At 46.4% G+C, this 14,391-nt stretch overlaps 1 protein-coding gene across 4 annotated transcripts in view; it reads left to right on the forward strand.

Moving 5' to 3' along the window:
- LOC129859633 (nck-associated protein 5-like) overlaps positions 1-14,391 on the forward strand; it is a 157,551-nt gene that overhangs the window by 16,733 nt on the left and 126,427 nt on the right. The window contains exon 1 of one of the 4 annotated variants that reach the window (XM_055929671.1): positions 5,447-5,864. The exons of 2 other annotated variants lie outside the window; for them this stretch is intronic. In XM_055929671.1, the coding sequence (XP_055785646.1) occupies positions 5,787-5,864 (78 nt within the window). In that variant the 5' untranslated portion in view covers positions 5,447-5,786. Of the gene's footprint in view, positions 1-5,446; positions 5,865-14,391 lie in introns of those variants that run through there. One more of the 4 variants, XM_055929665.1, reaches the window with a different exon arrangement.

Genomic DNA, 14,391 nt, shown 5'->3' on the forward strand with positions numbered 1-14,391 from the left:
GGGGTTTCATATTTTACGAGAAGACTCCTGTTTAAATACACCCTGGCTTGGTGCATAGCGCAAGTTCTGGAAGGATCTACATTCCCTAAATAATTTCCCCTCAGTCCAGGAAATATTTACATTTTCCGACATTAGCCCGACTACTGAGTAAATAAATGTAAAAGCCACTTGAAAACACTGAAGAAACTAGTCTTCGTTTCGTTTAGTTTGACAGACACTCTTTATATTATATTGTTAGAATGATTTAGGTTTAACTGATGTGGTAGACATCGGAGAAGAATTTGAGGGGCCATTGTTTGAGTACAGAGTATTGTGAAAGCTATAAGGGTGTGAGTGGGGAAACAGTGTCATATGTCTGTTCGACATACCTTACTGGTTTGGCCTGTAGTGTGAGACGTTTCCAGGTGTTACAGAGAGGGTGAATAGAACTCCCATGCACCTGGCGACCCCTTATAAAGAAAATACAAAAAGTTAGGTTGGTCATTGAACAGTATAGGAATTTTTCCCAAAAAGTTATATATTGGTTATTGAGCAATAGGAGTAAATTCAATGTACAGGTGTCTCATCCTGTTTAGGTACTACCAATATTACTTTCAAATAATTGACTTGAAGCTTATTGTTAGAAACTGAACTGTTAAAGTTCAAGTAGTTTATGCAATTGATTCCTTAATTAAAAGGTGACTAAAGCTGTGATGCAATCCAACGAAATGTAGACTATGTGTGATTCAGCATGCGTCATCAACACCTGATGAGAAAACGATTAGTCACCTAGATTGGGCCATTTACGGATACGACAGGCCCCTTTGATTTACAATTACAACAGAGCGCACCCTAACCTGCTCAACAACAGCAGGGACAGTCTGTCATAAATGCCTCTAAGAGGCTTGGCTCCGGGGTGAAGTTTCCCCCAAGTACAGATCTAGTAGGATCAGTTTTCCTAACCTTAACCATTTGTGAGGGAAATGCAAAACTGACTCAAGATCAGTATCTAGGGGTAACTTCACTCTTCTCCAAGTGGCTCGCCCAGGCACCTGATGTGACATATTTGTAATCTTTTGTGTGAGCTGTAATGTTATCTTCCACTCACTATAATACCTAGAGGACTGGGACCTGGAGGTGGGACTCAACTCTCTTCCTTTTGACTCTTCTGGAAGAAAATCTGTGACAAATAGGTCAGTGTTACTGAACATCTTGGTTTGCTTTTGTCTGTTTTGAAATAGGGATGAAAAATTCAAATTTCTCAAGTTTTCCAGAAATCTCAGTTGCGGGGGGGGGGGGGGGGGGGGATTCTAAGATCTCCTGCACATTCACTCCCTGAATACAGGAATCCTCCAACTGGGATTTCTGAAATATCGGTGAAATTACCTGTATTTTGCAACCCGAAGGAAATCAATGTAGTATGTGAACATGTCAAATTATGCTATCTTCTGAATCTAAATCTAATGACATTATCTACACTTTAAAGAATATATTCTACTGTGGTGACCCTTGAATGACCTCACCATAATGCATTGTAAGTTGGGATGCAACGATACCAGTATTGCGATATTCGTTAGTATTGTGGGAAGGAAACAAAACACAAAGTGGATTTAACATCTTTAGGAAAACAGACCCTTTGTTGTAAACAAACAACACTATGTTGTCATCCAGAGTCACATGTATTTATTTTCCAAGCTATAGTACACAATATTTTACGTACAGCAGGTTGTTAAAGGACCAACGAGTTTGGGCTGCTTCGTGTTTTCATTTTTGCTATGGAAAAAAGATTGCCATACTGGTATTATCCAGGCGCTAATTATAAGTGCATTTATCATGCCTTATGAGGTATTCATAAAGCGCCACATGCACATATTCATAGAACATGCTACGGTAAATGTCTGTGGCCACCGGAATTGTCATTGCTCGACTGAGACTTCTTCTCTGTGCGCTCTCTGTGAGTGTCAGTCGGTCTTTATTTGTACCTGTCACGTTCGTCATAAGGAGTAGACCAAGATGCAGCGTGGTATGTTTCCATCCTTTTATTTGGAATAGAAAACTCAAAAGGGAAAAAAACAATAAAGCGAACAAACGAAACGTAAAGCGTTTCAAAATAGTGCTCGCAGGCAACTCTACCTAGACAAGATCCCACAAAGCATAATGGGGAAATGGCTACCTAAATATGATCCCCAATCAGAGTCAACGATAAACTGCTGCCTCTGATTGGGAACCATACAAGGCCAACATAGAAATATAATTCACCCAGATAACCCACCCTTAATCACACCCCGACCTAACCAACATAGAGAATAATAAGCTCTCTATGGTCAGGGCTTGACAGTACCCCCCCCCCCAAAACCTGACTCAATAGGGGAGGGTTTGGGTGGGCATCTACCATCGGGGGCGGCTCCGGTGCGGGGCGAAGTACCCACTCCGCTCGTGGACACGTCATCAGAGGAACCGGACCGTGGCTCGTCGCCGGAGGAACCGGACCGTAGATCGTCGCCCGGAGGAACCGGACCGTGGATCGTCGCCAGAGGAACCGGACCGTAGATTGTCGCCGGAGACTCCGGACCGTAGATCGTCGCCGGGGACTCCGGACCGTGGTTTGTCGCCGGAGGAACCGGACCGTAGATTGTCGTCGGGGAATCCGGACCTTAGGTTGTCGCCGGGGACTCCGGACCTTAGGTTGTCGCCGGGGACTCCGGACCGTAGATCGTCGCCGGGGACTCCGGACCGTAGATCGTCGCCGGAGGCTCCGGACTGGGAACCTTTGCAGGAGGCTCCGGACTGAGAACCCCCGCTGGAGGCTCTGGACCGCAGACCGTCGCCGGGGACTCCGGACCGTGATTTGTCACCGGAGGAATCGGACCGTAGATTGTTGCCGGGGACTCCGGACCGTGGTTCGTTGCCGGAGGAACCGGACCGTAGATCGTCGCCGGGGGCTCCGGACCGTAGATCATCGCCGGGGACTTCGGACCGTAGATCGTCGCCGGAGGCTCCAGACTGGGAACCTTCGCAGGAGGCTCCGGACTGAGAACCTCTGCTGGAGGCTCTGGACCGCAGACCGTCACTGGAGGCTCCGGACCGCAGACCATCGCTGGAGGCTCCGGATTGCGGACCGTCTCAGGAGGTTCCGGACCGCGGACCGTCTCAGGGGTTCCGGACCGTGGACCGTCTCAGGAGGTTCCCGGACCGTGGACCATCTCAGGAGGTTCCGGACCGTGGACCGTCTCAGGAAGTTCCGGACCGTGGACCATCGTAGGTGGTTCCGGACTGTGGACCGTTGTTGGAGGTTCCGGACTGTGAAACGTTGCCGGAAGCTCTGGACTGGGACCTGTAGCCGGAAGCTCTGGACTGGGAACGGTCCCCGGAAGCTTTGGACTGGGAACTGTCGCCGGAAGCTCTGGACTGGGAACTGTCGCCAGAAGCTCTGGACTGGGAACTGTCACCGGAAGCTTGGTGCGTGGGGCCGGCACTGGTGGTACCGGGCTGATGACACGCACCTCAGGGCGAGTGCGGGGAGGAGGCACAGGACGTACTGGACTGTGGAGGTGCATTGGAGGCCTGATGCATGGGACCAGTACAGGTGGCACCGGGCTGATGACACGCACCTCAGGGCGAGTGCGGGGAGGAGGCACAGCAGGACGTACTGGACTGTGGAGGCACACTGGAGGCCTGATGCGTGGGACCGGTATAGGTGGCACCGGGCTAGTGACACGCACCTCAGGGCGAGTGCGGGGAGGAGGCACAGGACGTACTGGGCTGTGAAGGCGCACTGGAGACGAAGTACGTATGGCCGGCACAAGATAGGTGGCACCGGGCTGGTGACACGCACCTCAGGGCGAGTGCGGGGAGGAGGCACAGGACGTACTGGGCTGTGAAGGCGCACTGGAGACACAGTATGTATGGCCGGCGCAGGATACACTGGGCCGTGGAGGCGCACTGGAGGTCTGGAGCGTAGAGCTGGCACAACCCGTCCTGGCTGGATGCTCACTTTAGCCCGGCAAGTGCAGGGCGCTGGCACAGGATGCACTGGGCTGTGAAGGCACACCGGCGACACAGTGCGTAGAGCCGGCGCAGGATATCCTGGACCGAGGAGGCGCACTGGAGACCAGTAGCGCTGAGCCGGCACAACCCGTCCTGACTGGCTGCTCACTTTCACACGGCAAGTGCGAGGAGCTGGCACAGAACGCACCAGGCTGTGGATGCGCACCGGAGACACATTGCATATCTCCTGACTGGTCCCACGCTCCTCACGGCGACTGTCTTGCTCCAGACACCAAACCATCCACTCTACCTCATCACTCCCCTCAACTATCTCACAATACTCCTCGCTCAGTCTATCCCAATATTCCTCTTCGCTCTCAGACTCGCCCCTCGGCTTCGCCGACCAACCCGTGTGCCAAACATTTTTTGGGGGGTTGCCTCTCGGGCTTCCATCGTGGAGTCGCCGTTGATCCTCCTTTCTCTCCCGGGCCCAGGATGTCTGCTCCTCCTGGCCATGCTGCTTGGTCCTTTGGTGGTGGGATCTTCTGTCACGTTCGTCATAAGGAGTAGACCAAGATGCAGCGTGGTATGTTTCCATCCTTTTATTTGGAATAGAAAACTCAAAAGGGAAAAAATAATAAAGCGAACAAACGAAACGTCAAGCTCAAAATAGTGTTCACAGGCAACTCTACCTAGACAAGATCCCACAAAGCACAATGGGGAAATGGCTACCTAAATATGATCCCCAATCAGAGACAACGATAAACAGCTGCCTCTGATTGGGAACCATACCAGACCAACATAGAAATATAATTCACCTAGATAACCCACCCTTAATCACACCCCGACCTAACCAACATAGAGAATAAAAAGCTCTCTATGGTCAGGGCGTGACAGTACCTTTCCATTTGCACTGCTTAACCTTGGTTCTGACTGACTAGGAGAATATTCCGGAGACGAATGTCAGTGAGCTCTTACATTAGCCGTGGCTTTCTTGCTCTGCCAGTCAACTCTCCTCGCAATGCTCATTTTCAACCTCATGCCGCTGTAAACACACAGGAGAAGCCACGGCTCAGTAGACAGATGGAGCGGCAGAGAGCTGAGAGATAGGCGGAGAGTGGAGGAGAGGGTTTGGGGGTTCCAGGAGCGCTAGTCTGTTGACATGTTGGATGTCCTTGCTCCCACACACCCTGACAAGGCATATAGCGATGTCCTCGGGACCTTCTCAAACGTCTGAAATCGACCGCCCTTTCTTGTGACCAGCCCGGACAAGACACACACACACACGCGCAAGTAAGCGAGCACACTCACTCACTCACTCACTCACTCACTCACTCACTCACTCACTCACTCACTCACTCACTCCTTCACTCCTTCACTCACTCACTCATTCACTCATTCACTCACTCACTCACTCACTCACTCACTCACTCACTCACTCACTCACTCACTCACTCACACACACACCCGTGCACACACACACACTGCTGCGCTCCCAGGGCGACGGCAGAAAACAGGGGATCCTGAACAGGTGATTTAATCCAATTTGACAAACTAGTTAAATATTGACAAGCAGCAGAAGAGTGTATGTGCTGCTGTGCCTAGGAGGAGGAGGGGGATGAGGAGAGGAAGAGCTGTGTGCCGCGACGGAAGAACAGAGGGAATAAAGAGCTTCCTGAATCCTGCATCATCTTTTCAGATTCCGGCACACATTCGCCACAGGCGTGGCAAGCGTTTGGAAGGGAGGCACGTTAAGGAGACGGCGAGAGAGAAAGGGACCGGAGAGAGAGAAACAGTACAGGGTACGCCGAAGGAACAGTATGAGTCAGCTCAGGGACCATGCCGTCGTGTCCATATGCGGGAGGATATGCAACATCCCTCTGCTTCAACTGCTGGTGGTGAGTTCACCATCCGTCCTCTCTGGCTGTGGGATTCAGCTGTCAGTCAGCGTGATGTCTATAGTGTAAGTGGGACCGGCTGGGTGTTAATCATGCTAGACCTGGCCTCCGGACCGTCATGGCTGCAGCAGACTGGGAGACAGGAGACTGCACTGGGCAGATGTTACAGCACATGGAGGGGGGAACTTATATGTGGTTCACAAAAAAGACGAATGGCCTCTTGAGAATATTGTGAATAAAACAAATATATAAATATAGGGGGTAGATCAGCTTTCCAATACCCTATATATTTTTTTGTGAATATATATATATAATTTTAAATATATACATATTTTTTGTATGCAATTTTCTTTACTATTTTCCCGTAACCCTACCACCCCTCCCCTAGTTGGTGTAAACTAATGGACAACAACACTTAGGCTTCTACTTCCTGCTTATACTGCACATACTACATAGATTTTACGGACACAGCATATTTTACATGAGTTATCTTTTTGTTTGTTTTTAGTCCCATCCTTCAGTCACCCTCAATAATGTGACTGTTAGTGTTGCTGTGTTGTAGCATGCAGGTCGTTGACCTGCCAACTGCTGCTAACTGCCAACAACCACTAATTGCCGTGGGGATCAAGCATGCTCTATCTGTCTAGTGTCTCCAGACAATTTGGATTACATTTACATTTACATTTAAGTCATTTAGCAGACGCTCTTATCCAGAGCGACTTACAAATTGGTGCATTCACCTTAATTTTGAGGTATGTGCCTGCCATATGCACCTCCTGTATGGAACTGATTCACTGTGGGACGACATGGTGCCACATATCGCAATTTATTACTATGGCTTCCTTTTGTGTTCTATGGCTTTCTTGTGCGCTATCTGTCTATGTGTAAGTGGATTTTCCGATGTGTGGCAGTGGCCAAATCTAAAAATGTCTCTACCAGGAATAGGATGGGGGGAATGGGATTCATATGTGACAGCGGGTTTTCGACTCTAGTGAGAAGACTTTGGGATCTCCCCCGGATGGACAGCAGACAGGGATAGAGACTAGATTTGTGTTTCTGTGGAAAACATATACAGCTCTTAGAGTTATAATCGGAGAGAGGGAGGGAGAGCAAGAAAGAGAGCGCAGTAGAATGAGAGACAGAGAGGGAGAGAGACAAAGAAATGGAGAGAGACAGAGAGACAGAGGAAAAACAGAGAGAGAGAATCCTCCACTCTTCTGGGGAGGATTCCTCTCATTCTCCTCCTCTCCTCTTCTCCTCTGCAACTTTGTGTTCGGGGCAAAGCTTCCAGACACTCCAACTGAATTATTTACCCTAAAGTGTGCTTATATGGAGCCAAGGGTCCTGGTGCTCTACTGTGACTAGGAACCTATTAACCAGACAAATCACTCCATATACCCTTTGTCTAACTACATTACCAGAAGCTGTGTTATGATGAATCACCCGTAAAGGAGGGAAACACACTATGAGGTGCTGGAGAGAGTTTTGATGCATGGTTGAACGTTTCCATCCTATTTCACATGGTGTGTGTGTGTGTGTGTGTGTGTGTGTGTGTGTGTGTGTGTGTGTGTGTGTGTGTGTGTGTGTGTGTGTGTGTGTGTGTGTGTGTGTGTGTGTGTGTGTGTGTGTGTGTGTGTGTGTGTGTGTGTGTGTGTGTGTGTGTGTGTGTGTGTGTGTGTGTGTGTGTGTGTGTGTGTGTGTGTGGTGTGTGTGTGTTGTGCCATTGTTGTGTCTTTTGTGGAGGAAATGAATTCTGTGTTGATGGAAATACTGTATGTCTCTTGGCTCAAAGATAATAACTAATGCTGTCAACTGGTTACAGGTTTTGAATTAGGTGAGGGATGCTTTTATTATTGTGTCGTCGTATTATGTTGGGTTCTGGATTTGATGTTGGCTTATGCGGTAGGGGCCAGATTCAGACTTATGCAATTTAAGCCTTTCCTACTCACGCCATTCCTACGCACTTCTCAGTAGTTGGTGTTCAGACTTACCGTATGCAGGTGCGTAAGGGACTTTGCAGGCGTGATTCCCTTGCCCTCGCTGAATACATTTCATTCAACCGCTGAAAACGTTCAATTTGGTGTACATTTGAATTAGATTGTTTTACGACAGACTCATTCAAATCTATGGATGAAACGGTTCAGAGTATTAGGGATCAATGAAAGAAAGCCATGTGAACACATGCAAATTTGTCTCCTTTTCAGCACCAATTGGTAGATAAAAACAATACTCTGATCTTCTATATTTTTTAGGGTTAGGAAAGTACCACATCTTAATTTCCTTGATCTTCACCCCAAAACAAATAGCGGGTGAATAGCATGCTATTCTGATGCTTAAGTTTAAGGTCATATTAGGCGTAGAGAGAAAAGTGCATTAAAAGGAAATTCCCTAGCAGAATTCAGTTGGTTGACAGTGTGGTAGATTGTGATGTAGATTCAGCTCATAGGTACTTGTGGATAGCTGTCCTGGCCGTCTATCCGCTGCTGACATTTTCACTGATCCCTACAGTATGTTAAGAGTGGGTTCTATGATTGGCTGCCCTTTGAAATATACTCTCACAATCTAGTTGGCCCTCCAAGACAAAGTGGAATTGATCTTCATTCATTTCATTTCACAGTGACCCAAGAGCGAGAAGGTTATCTACATCTTCATGTGTTTCCTGGATTCCACACATGCTCTTTTTTTTGGGGGGGGGGTCATTTAAAAAAAAAAATCAGACGTCAGTCACAGTGAGCGAATAGTGAGAAGGTTATCAACGTATCTTCCTCTTCATCACATATTTTCTTCATCCCACATTCTTTTTTTCCTTTTTTTTTGGTCATTGAAAAAAAACACTTTCAGTCTTTTTTGCTCGTTTCCTGTCTCCGTGGCTGCAAGTTGCATGCGGGAAACGAGCCGTCTGCTTCACATATCCATATGCTAATATCAACCCCGGCTCCAGCTGCAACCTGGAGCAGCCTGCCTCGCCCCCAGGACAGCCATGAGGGGAGAGCCATGAAAAGGAAGCGGAGATGATTAATTAACTCTGCCCTCGTTTGATGCTGCCTGCCTTATTAACTTTCAACACGAGCAGAGTCTTTGAGCGTTTGCTTTTGCACCCCCCCCCCCACAACATTTTTTATCCCCACAAAAAAAATTAAGGTCAAATTATTCATGCAGTGGTGGAAAAGCAAAAGGTTGGAGTGGAAACTGGAAACTGCTGGTTCTGTGGTTACAGATACTGAGGTGTTTCTTTTAGGTCATTTGATGGCTACTGCATGTGTAAGGTTGACATCACTCATGTAATAAGTAAGCGCCACTGTGTGAGTTCTTGTTTCATCTCTCTAGTATAAACAAGCTACTGTTAATACAATTTATACTGTATTTCATTCTAAATATGTACTGTTATAGATGGTCGAGAACCAATAGCATTGCAGGCTGGATATTGAGTATTCATATCTGAGGTTTTACACTCTATTCCACCTCTAATGATCTTTAATCCGTGCTATCACAGTCCAAGTAAGGATAAAGTATGCACTGTATAGGCCTTTGATAAGCTTCACTCATACATAACAAAGTAATGTATTCAAACCCATGATGATTAACCAAACAGCATAGATTAGAGAGGCACACAGTATCAGTTGTGTTGACATTAGTGACAGGTGATCCAGCTGGTTCCCTGCTCATGTATGTTTTTACATTTATGACCACATCTGAGAATGTAGCTTCAGCCTATAATGAGGCTCTCGCTACAGGACAACACAATGCAACGCTGCTTCTGGGGGTGAGCTCACAGCCTGGGGCTCAGCCTCTCTCTCGCTCTCTTTCTCTCTCTCTCACACACACACACACACACACACAAAAGATCACCTGCCTCCACGCTCTCAGTCCTGGGGGCCAGGGACCAAGGGGGGGGCGTCCCACAGGCCATTGTGAATGTCTCTAAACTCATGTATCACTCCTATTAGCTGCTATAATGATCCTCTCCGGGGCCATTTCCCCCACCACTTGATGTTAGATTAGCCTCCCAGTTCAATTTTTTTTCTCCCTTTTTTTTTTTTTTTTTTTTTACCACTGGTACTCCTCAGTGTGTGTCCTCCTGACTATGTCTACTTCACACAACTGGTCCTGGCTGTGTGTGTGTGTGTGTGTGTGTGTGTGTGTGTGTGTGTGTGTGTGTGTGTGTGTGTGTGTGTGTGTGTGTGTGTGTGTGTGTGTGTGTGTGTGTGTGTGTGTGTGTGTGTGTGTGGAGGGGGGGGGGATTATGCTGACAAGGTTGTTTGCAGTAGCATTTACAATTTCAAAACAGAAAACCAAAGCAGTGCTGTATATCTTCTGAAATGGGTATGATTCAACCTGACATTTTATCCAACAAATAGCCCTAGATGTTTTTCTTCCAACAAGGTAATTCAGCTGGATATCTCTCCCAAACCTCCAGCAGTTGGATTTCTATTTAGCCCGTATTTCATTTCGAAATAAAGTATTTTCACGGATAACAACCCAGGGATCTGTCTTGCCTCAAAGTGCGTACTGCGTCGTACTGAACTGCATCCTATTACATTAAGGTATTTCTTTTTGACATAGCTAACGTGGTCTGTCAGAAGCAGTTGCGGCTGAGGCAAGCCTTGTTTTCTGCCATTGAATTCTGGGTGAAGCAAAGCGTGGCCACCCTTGGGTTGCCCGCTGGTGTTTTCACATCAGAGTTTTACCGGTGAGGATGCGATGACCTGTTCATTGAGTCATTTTCTCAAGAGTTCGTAAGACAGTGTCATAGGGAACGACAGTTTTCTCTCCCATAGCACAGGGTGTCGTTTCTTCCGTAACTCTTGTTTCCTCTATAATATATATATATTTTTTTCTCCTTCTGTGGTTTGGGAAGTCGTCGAGTGCTTTTCCCAGGTGGGAGTGTTTTTTAATTCTTCAAGTGGGAACCAATCACGTAGCAGGAGACACTTGCCCGTGTTCTATTCTCATGGTTATAAACAACACATTTAAAACCCTGTCATGTTCATATAGCTATTCCAAAATAGCATAACAATATACAGTGTCATTATGAAGTTGACCATCAGAGAAAGCTATCATAATTTGTTTTATGACATAGGGCTCATCATAATATGTTATGATGGAAGAGCGGTATAAGCCCTAGGGAGGCTGTATTCACAGTACTAAACATATTGCTGACATTGATCAATGACGTTGTATGCAAACCAATTCCCACATAAACCATGTAGGTCCTTTATTCGAATGATCTGACCATACAGAGAGTGGACGAACAGTCACTCACCGCTACCTCAGGTTAGGAGCATTTGTCTTGATATGGCAATTCATTGGTTGGGCCACCACCATTCATTCAGCCTATTGAGTCTTAGTCACTTTCTAAAGAGGCAATATTATCTATCTACTATTCATGTGTCCATAACTCATGTTTATGGTGATGGGCTAGTGGCACTCAATGATTCCCTCAACCTCCTCATGATGGTGGACATAAATATAATGGGGGACGTTTTACGAGGCGACACCACCACCAAAAAGGGTCCAGCCCTTCAGGTGAATGAGCGCAGCTTCTCCTCGGATCCCCTTTTGACCCCAGGGCCAATTGTCCACAGTGTCAACCGGTCAATGACTGGCCATTGTGTGTGCGGCTGGCGGCTGCAGCAGCAGTGGTCACCAGGGCCTAGGGGTCATTGTTTAGGACAGATAGATAGATAGGGGTCAGTGGGCTATCAAGCTGTGCTTCAACCCCCATCTGGTCCCAGCAGCTGGTCAGCATACTGAGGGTTTGGTGGTTTGTTGGTTGTAGGAGAACTGTGTAGGTAGGCTACTACTGTAGCACATTATTTCTCCTTGGGTCACCACTCACCACCACCATCAGATAACTCATTGTAGTAATCCATGTAGTTGTGGCAGTCAATTAGCTTTGATTCTAATCATCATGTCTGCAGTGTATTTAAAAACCATACACTTTATAGCCTACATACAGGGAGGACCTTTCTGCCTATTCAATTTGAACCTGTATGTAGTCCGTCCCTCCCCAGACCTTTGAGGTAAAGCAGTATTAGTGAGTATTACAGTGAGTCAGGGTGACTCTTGGCTGAGTTGAGTCAGATGAATTAGTCTCCTCCTGAGGCAGAACAGTTAGTGGGAGACAGGCTGTGTCCCGAATGACACCCTATTCCCTGTATAGTGCATTACTTTTGACTAGAACCCTATGAGCCCTGGTCAAATGTAATCCACTATATGGGGATACGTGTGCCATTTGGAAGGCAGACTCAGCAACAGGGAGACTCTTCGCTGAGTTGAGCTAGCTGAATTAGTGCATTATTATTGACCTAGTTCTCCATTGCTCCCCTCTTGTGGCTCCAGACAGAATAAGAGGAGCTTGGGAAGCGTTCTCTTCAAGTCTCAGGATACATTTCTTCTAAATGAGCCTGTATGTGTGAACGCTCAGGGTAAATCTACTCTGAAATGGCTTTGACAGGTGAACGCTCAGGGTAAATCTACTATGAAATGGCTTTGACAGGTGAACGCTCAGGGTAAATCTACTCTGAAATGGCTTTGACAGGTGAACGTTCAGGGTAAATCTACTATGAAATGGCTTTGACAGTGAAAGCTCTCGCATTTTAGTTTTGTGAAGTCAGAGTGGGTGTATTGCCGATGCAGAGGGTGGAGGAGTACATGCATGAACTGTATCAGTGTTAAAAGGCAGTTGTGTTCTTCCAGGATGTGTTTTCATTGTTCCATCAAGCATCTCTATGTGTAAAATCTTTAAAAACGATCTATGAAGTATTCATGCTAGCAATAATGTTGGATGCATTTATGTGCGTTCGTCAGGTCTGCACAGTACAGTATTATGTGTTTACAATGGGCAAATATAATCCATTTTCAGTTGGTTCTTTCCTTTGGTTATCAATATTCGAAACCATTGGTAAAAGTACATAACTATTCATGTTCAAAGTTTGAGCTGCGATGGATGCCCTCTAGTCAGTTCTATTCAATGAATAGCAAAAGTCATTGCAAAGAAATTGCTGGTCATTGGACATGTGACCTGTAAGGGGACAATGCAGAATGCTCTTGTTCTCTCTGCATTATGTGATGGTGAGTGAATGAATAGCTCTTGTAAGGTAATGCTTTCAGTGTAGAGGGCGCACCATTGTATACCTCGGAGAGTGAGCTGACTTAACTTGAATCCCCCTCATCGGTCTAAAGAATGGCCCTATGGTGAAGTTTTTCCCAAGGGTGGGGGCACCCCTAGATAAAGAGGGTTAGCTAAGTAAACAAATAATAATGACAGAACTGTGTTTGTTATCGTAGGAGAAAATCGCTGGCCTAACCGAGAGGAAGTTCAACTCTCGCCGTTTGACATTTTCCCACAGTAGCCGAAGTACCGCTCGCTAATCCCGGAGGTCAGAGGTCGAAAGATGAGGACGTGTTGAAAAAGAGAAAATAACACAAATAAACAAAATGCGCGGTTTTAAATCCATTGTGTGACAGCGGAGAAGATAGTGACATCACTATGCCAAATGATACACGCTTGTTTTATATCCGACTAACCATTGACTTGTCTTCCTTATTTGGGCTGGGATCGCCTTTAGGGGTTAGCACCTTGGCTTAGCGCTAACGCTTCCAGGCATCGGTCGAATCCCAAGACGAGAGAGTTTTCATGTGGGATGATGTCACCCCAGTCTGAGTCTTAATGAGAACCAGAAGTTATGTCGAATTCCTTCGGAGTCTGTTCCATCTGGAAGCAATGAAACAAAGATGGTGACTAAAAATAGAGGCCCACTTGAGATAATGATAAAAAGAGATTCATTGCTTACGGTGTAATAAGCATACAGTACATCTTCAAATTCCATACCTGACTGTAAATAGTGAAGGCCTCTTAAAAAGAATGGTAAAAATGTGCTTAACCCTGTAGCCCGTTACACTCATACCTGTATATGAGTTGAAAATGACAGATTTTGGACACTGATAAATGCCTAAATTGGAACGCAGTGGCTGTACAGTAACATGCTATACATGATGTCAGAGCTCTGGGTCTCTGCTTCACGGCTGACAAGAAGTTGCCCCCATCCTTCCCGGTGATTGGGCAACTTTAGCACCTTTTTGGTTGTCTGAGTGGGGTAAATACTGTAATTGATGAGGACTCTATGTATTTTGAAAGGTGAGCCATTGAGGATTATAACAAATACCACTTTGATGTCATACAAGCAAGTCAAACACAATGTGCTTTTCACAATTTCCATATCGTAAAACTGATATAATATACAGTGTCAATGTTTATGATCAATATGTTTGATGTACAGTTACAAGATGACATGGTGCCATATCCTGGGTTGTCCTGAACAGAATGAGCCTATGTTTTCTGTTTTGTGAAGCAGATTTGCCGCGGAGCACGCATCTGGATGCACTCCTGGCTCCATTCTAAGCGCATCAAAATGACGATCTGCTTCTCTCAAAGCTTTCCACTGTAAGATCGTATTTTATCATTTAGCTAGTCATGTTGGCAATAGAACAAGCTTTCGATTTATGCCCACCTGACCCAGATTGT

The sequence above is a fragment of the Salvelinus fontinalis genome, chromosome 7, assembly GCF_029448725.1.
Source record: "Salvelinus fontinalis isolate EN_2023a chromosome 7, ASM2944872v1, whole genome shotgun sequence".
Lineage (NCBI taxonomy): Eukaryota > Metazoa > Chordata > Actinopteri > Salmoniformes > Salmonidae > Salvelinus > Salvelinus fontinalis.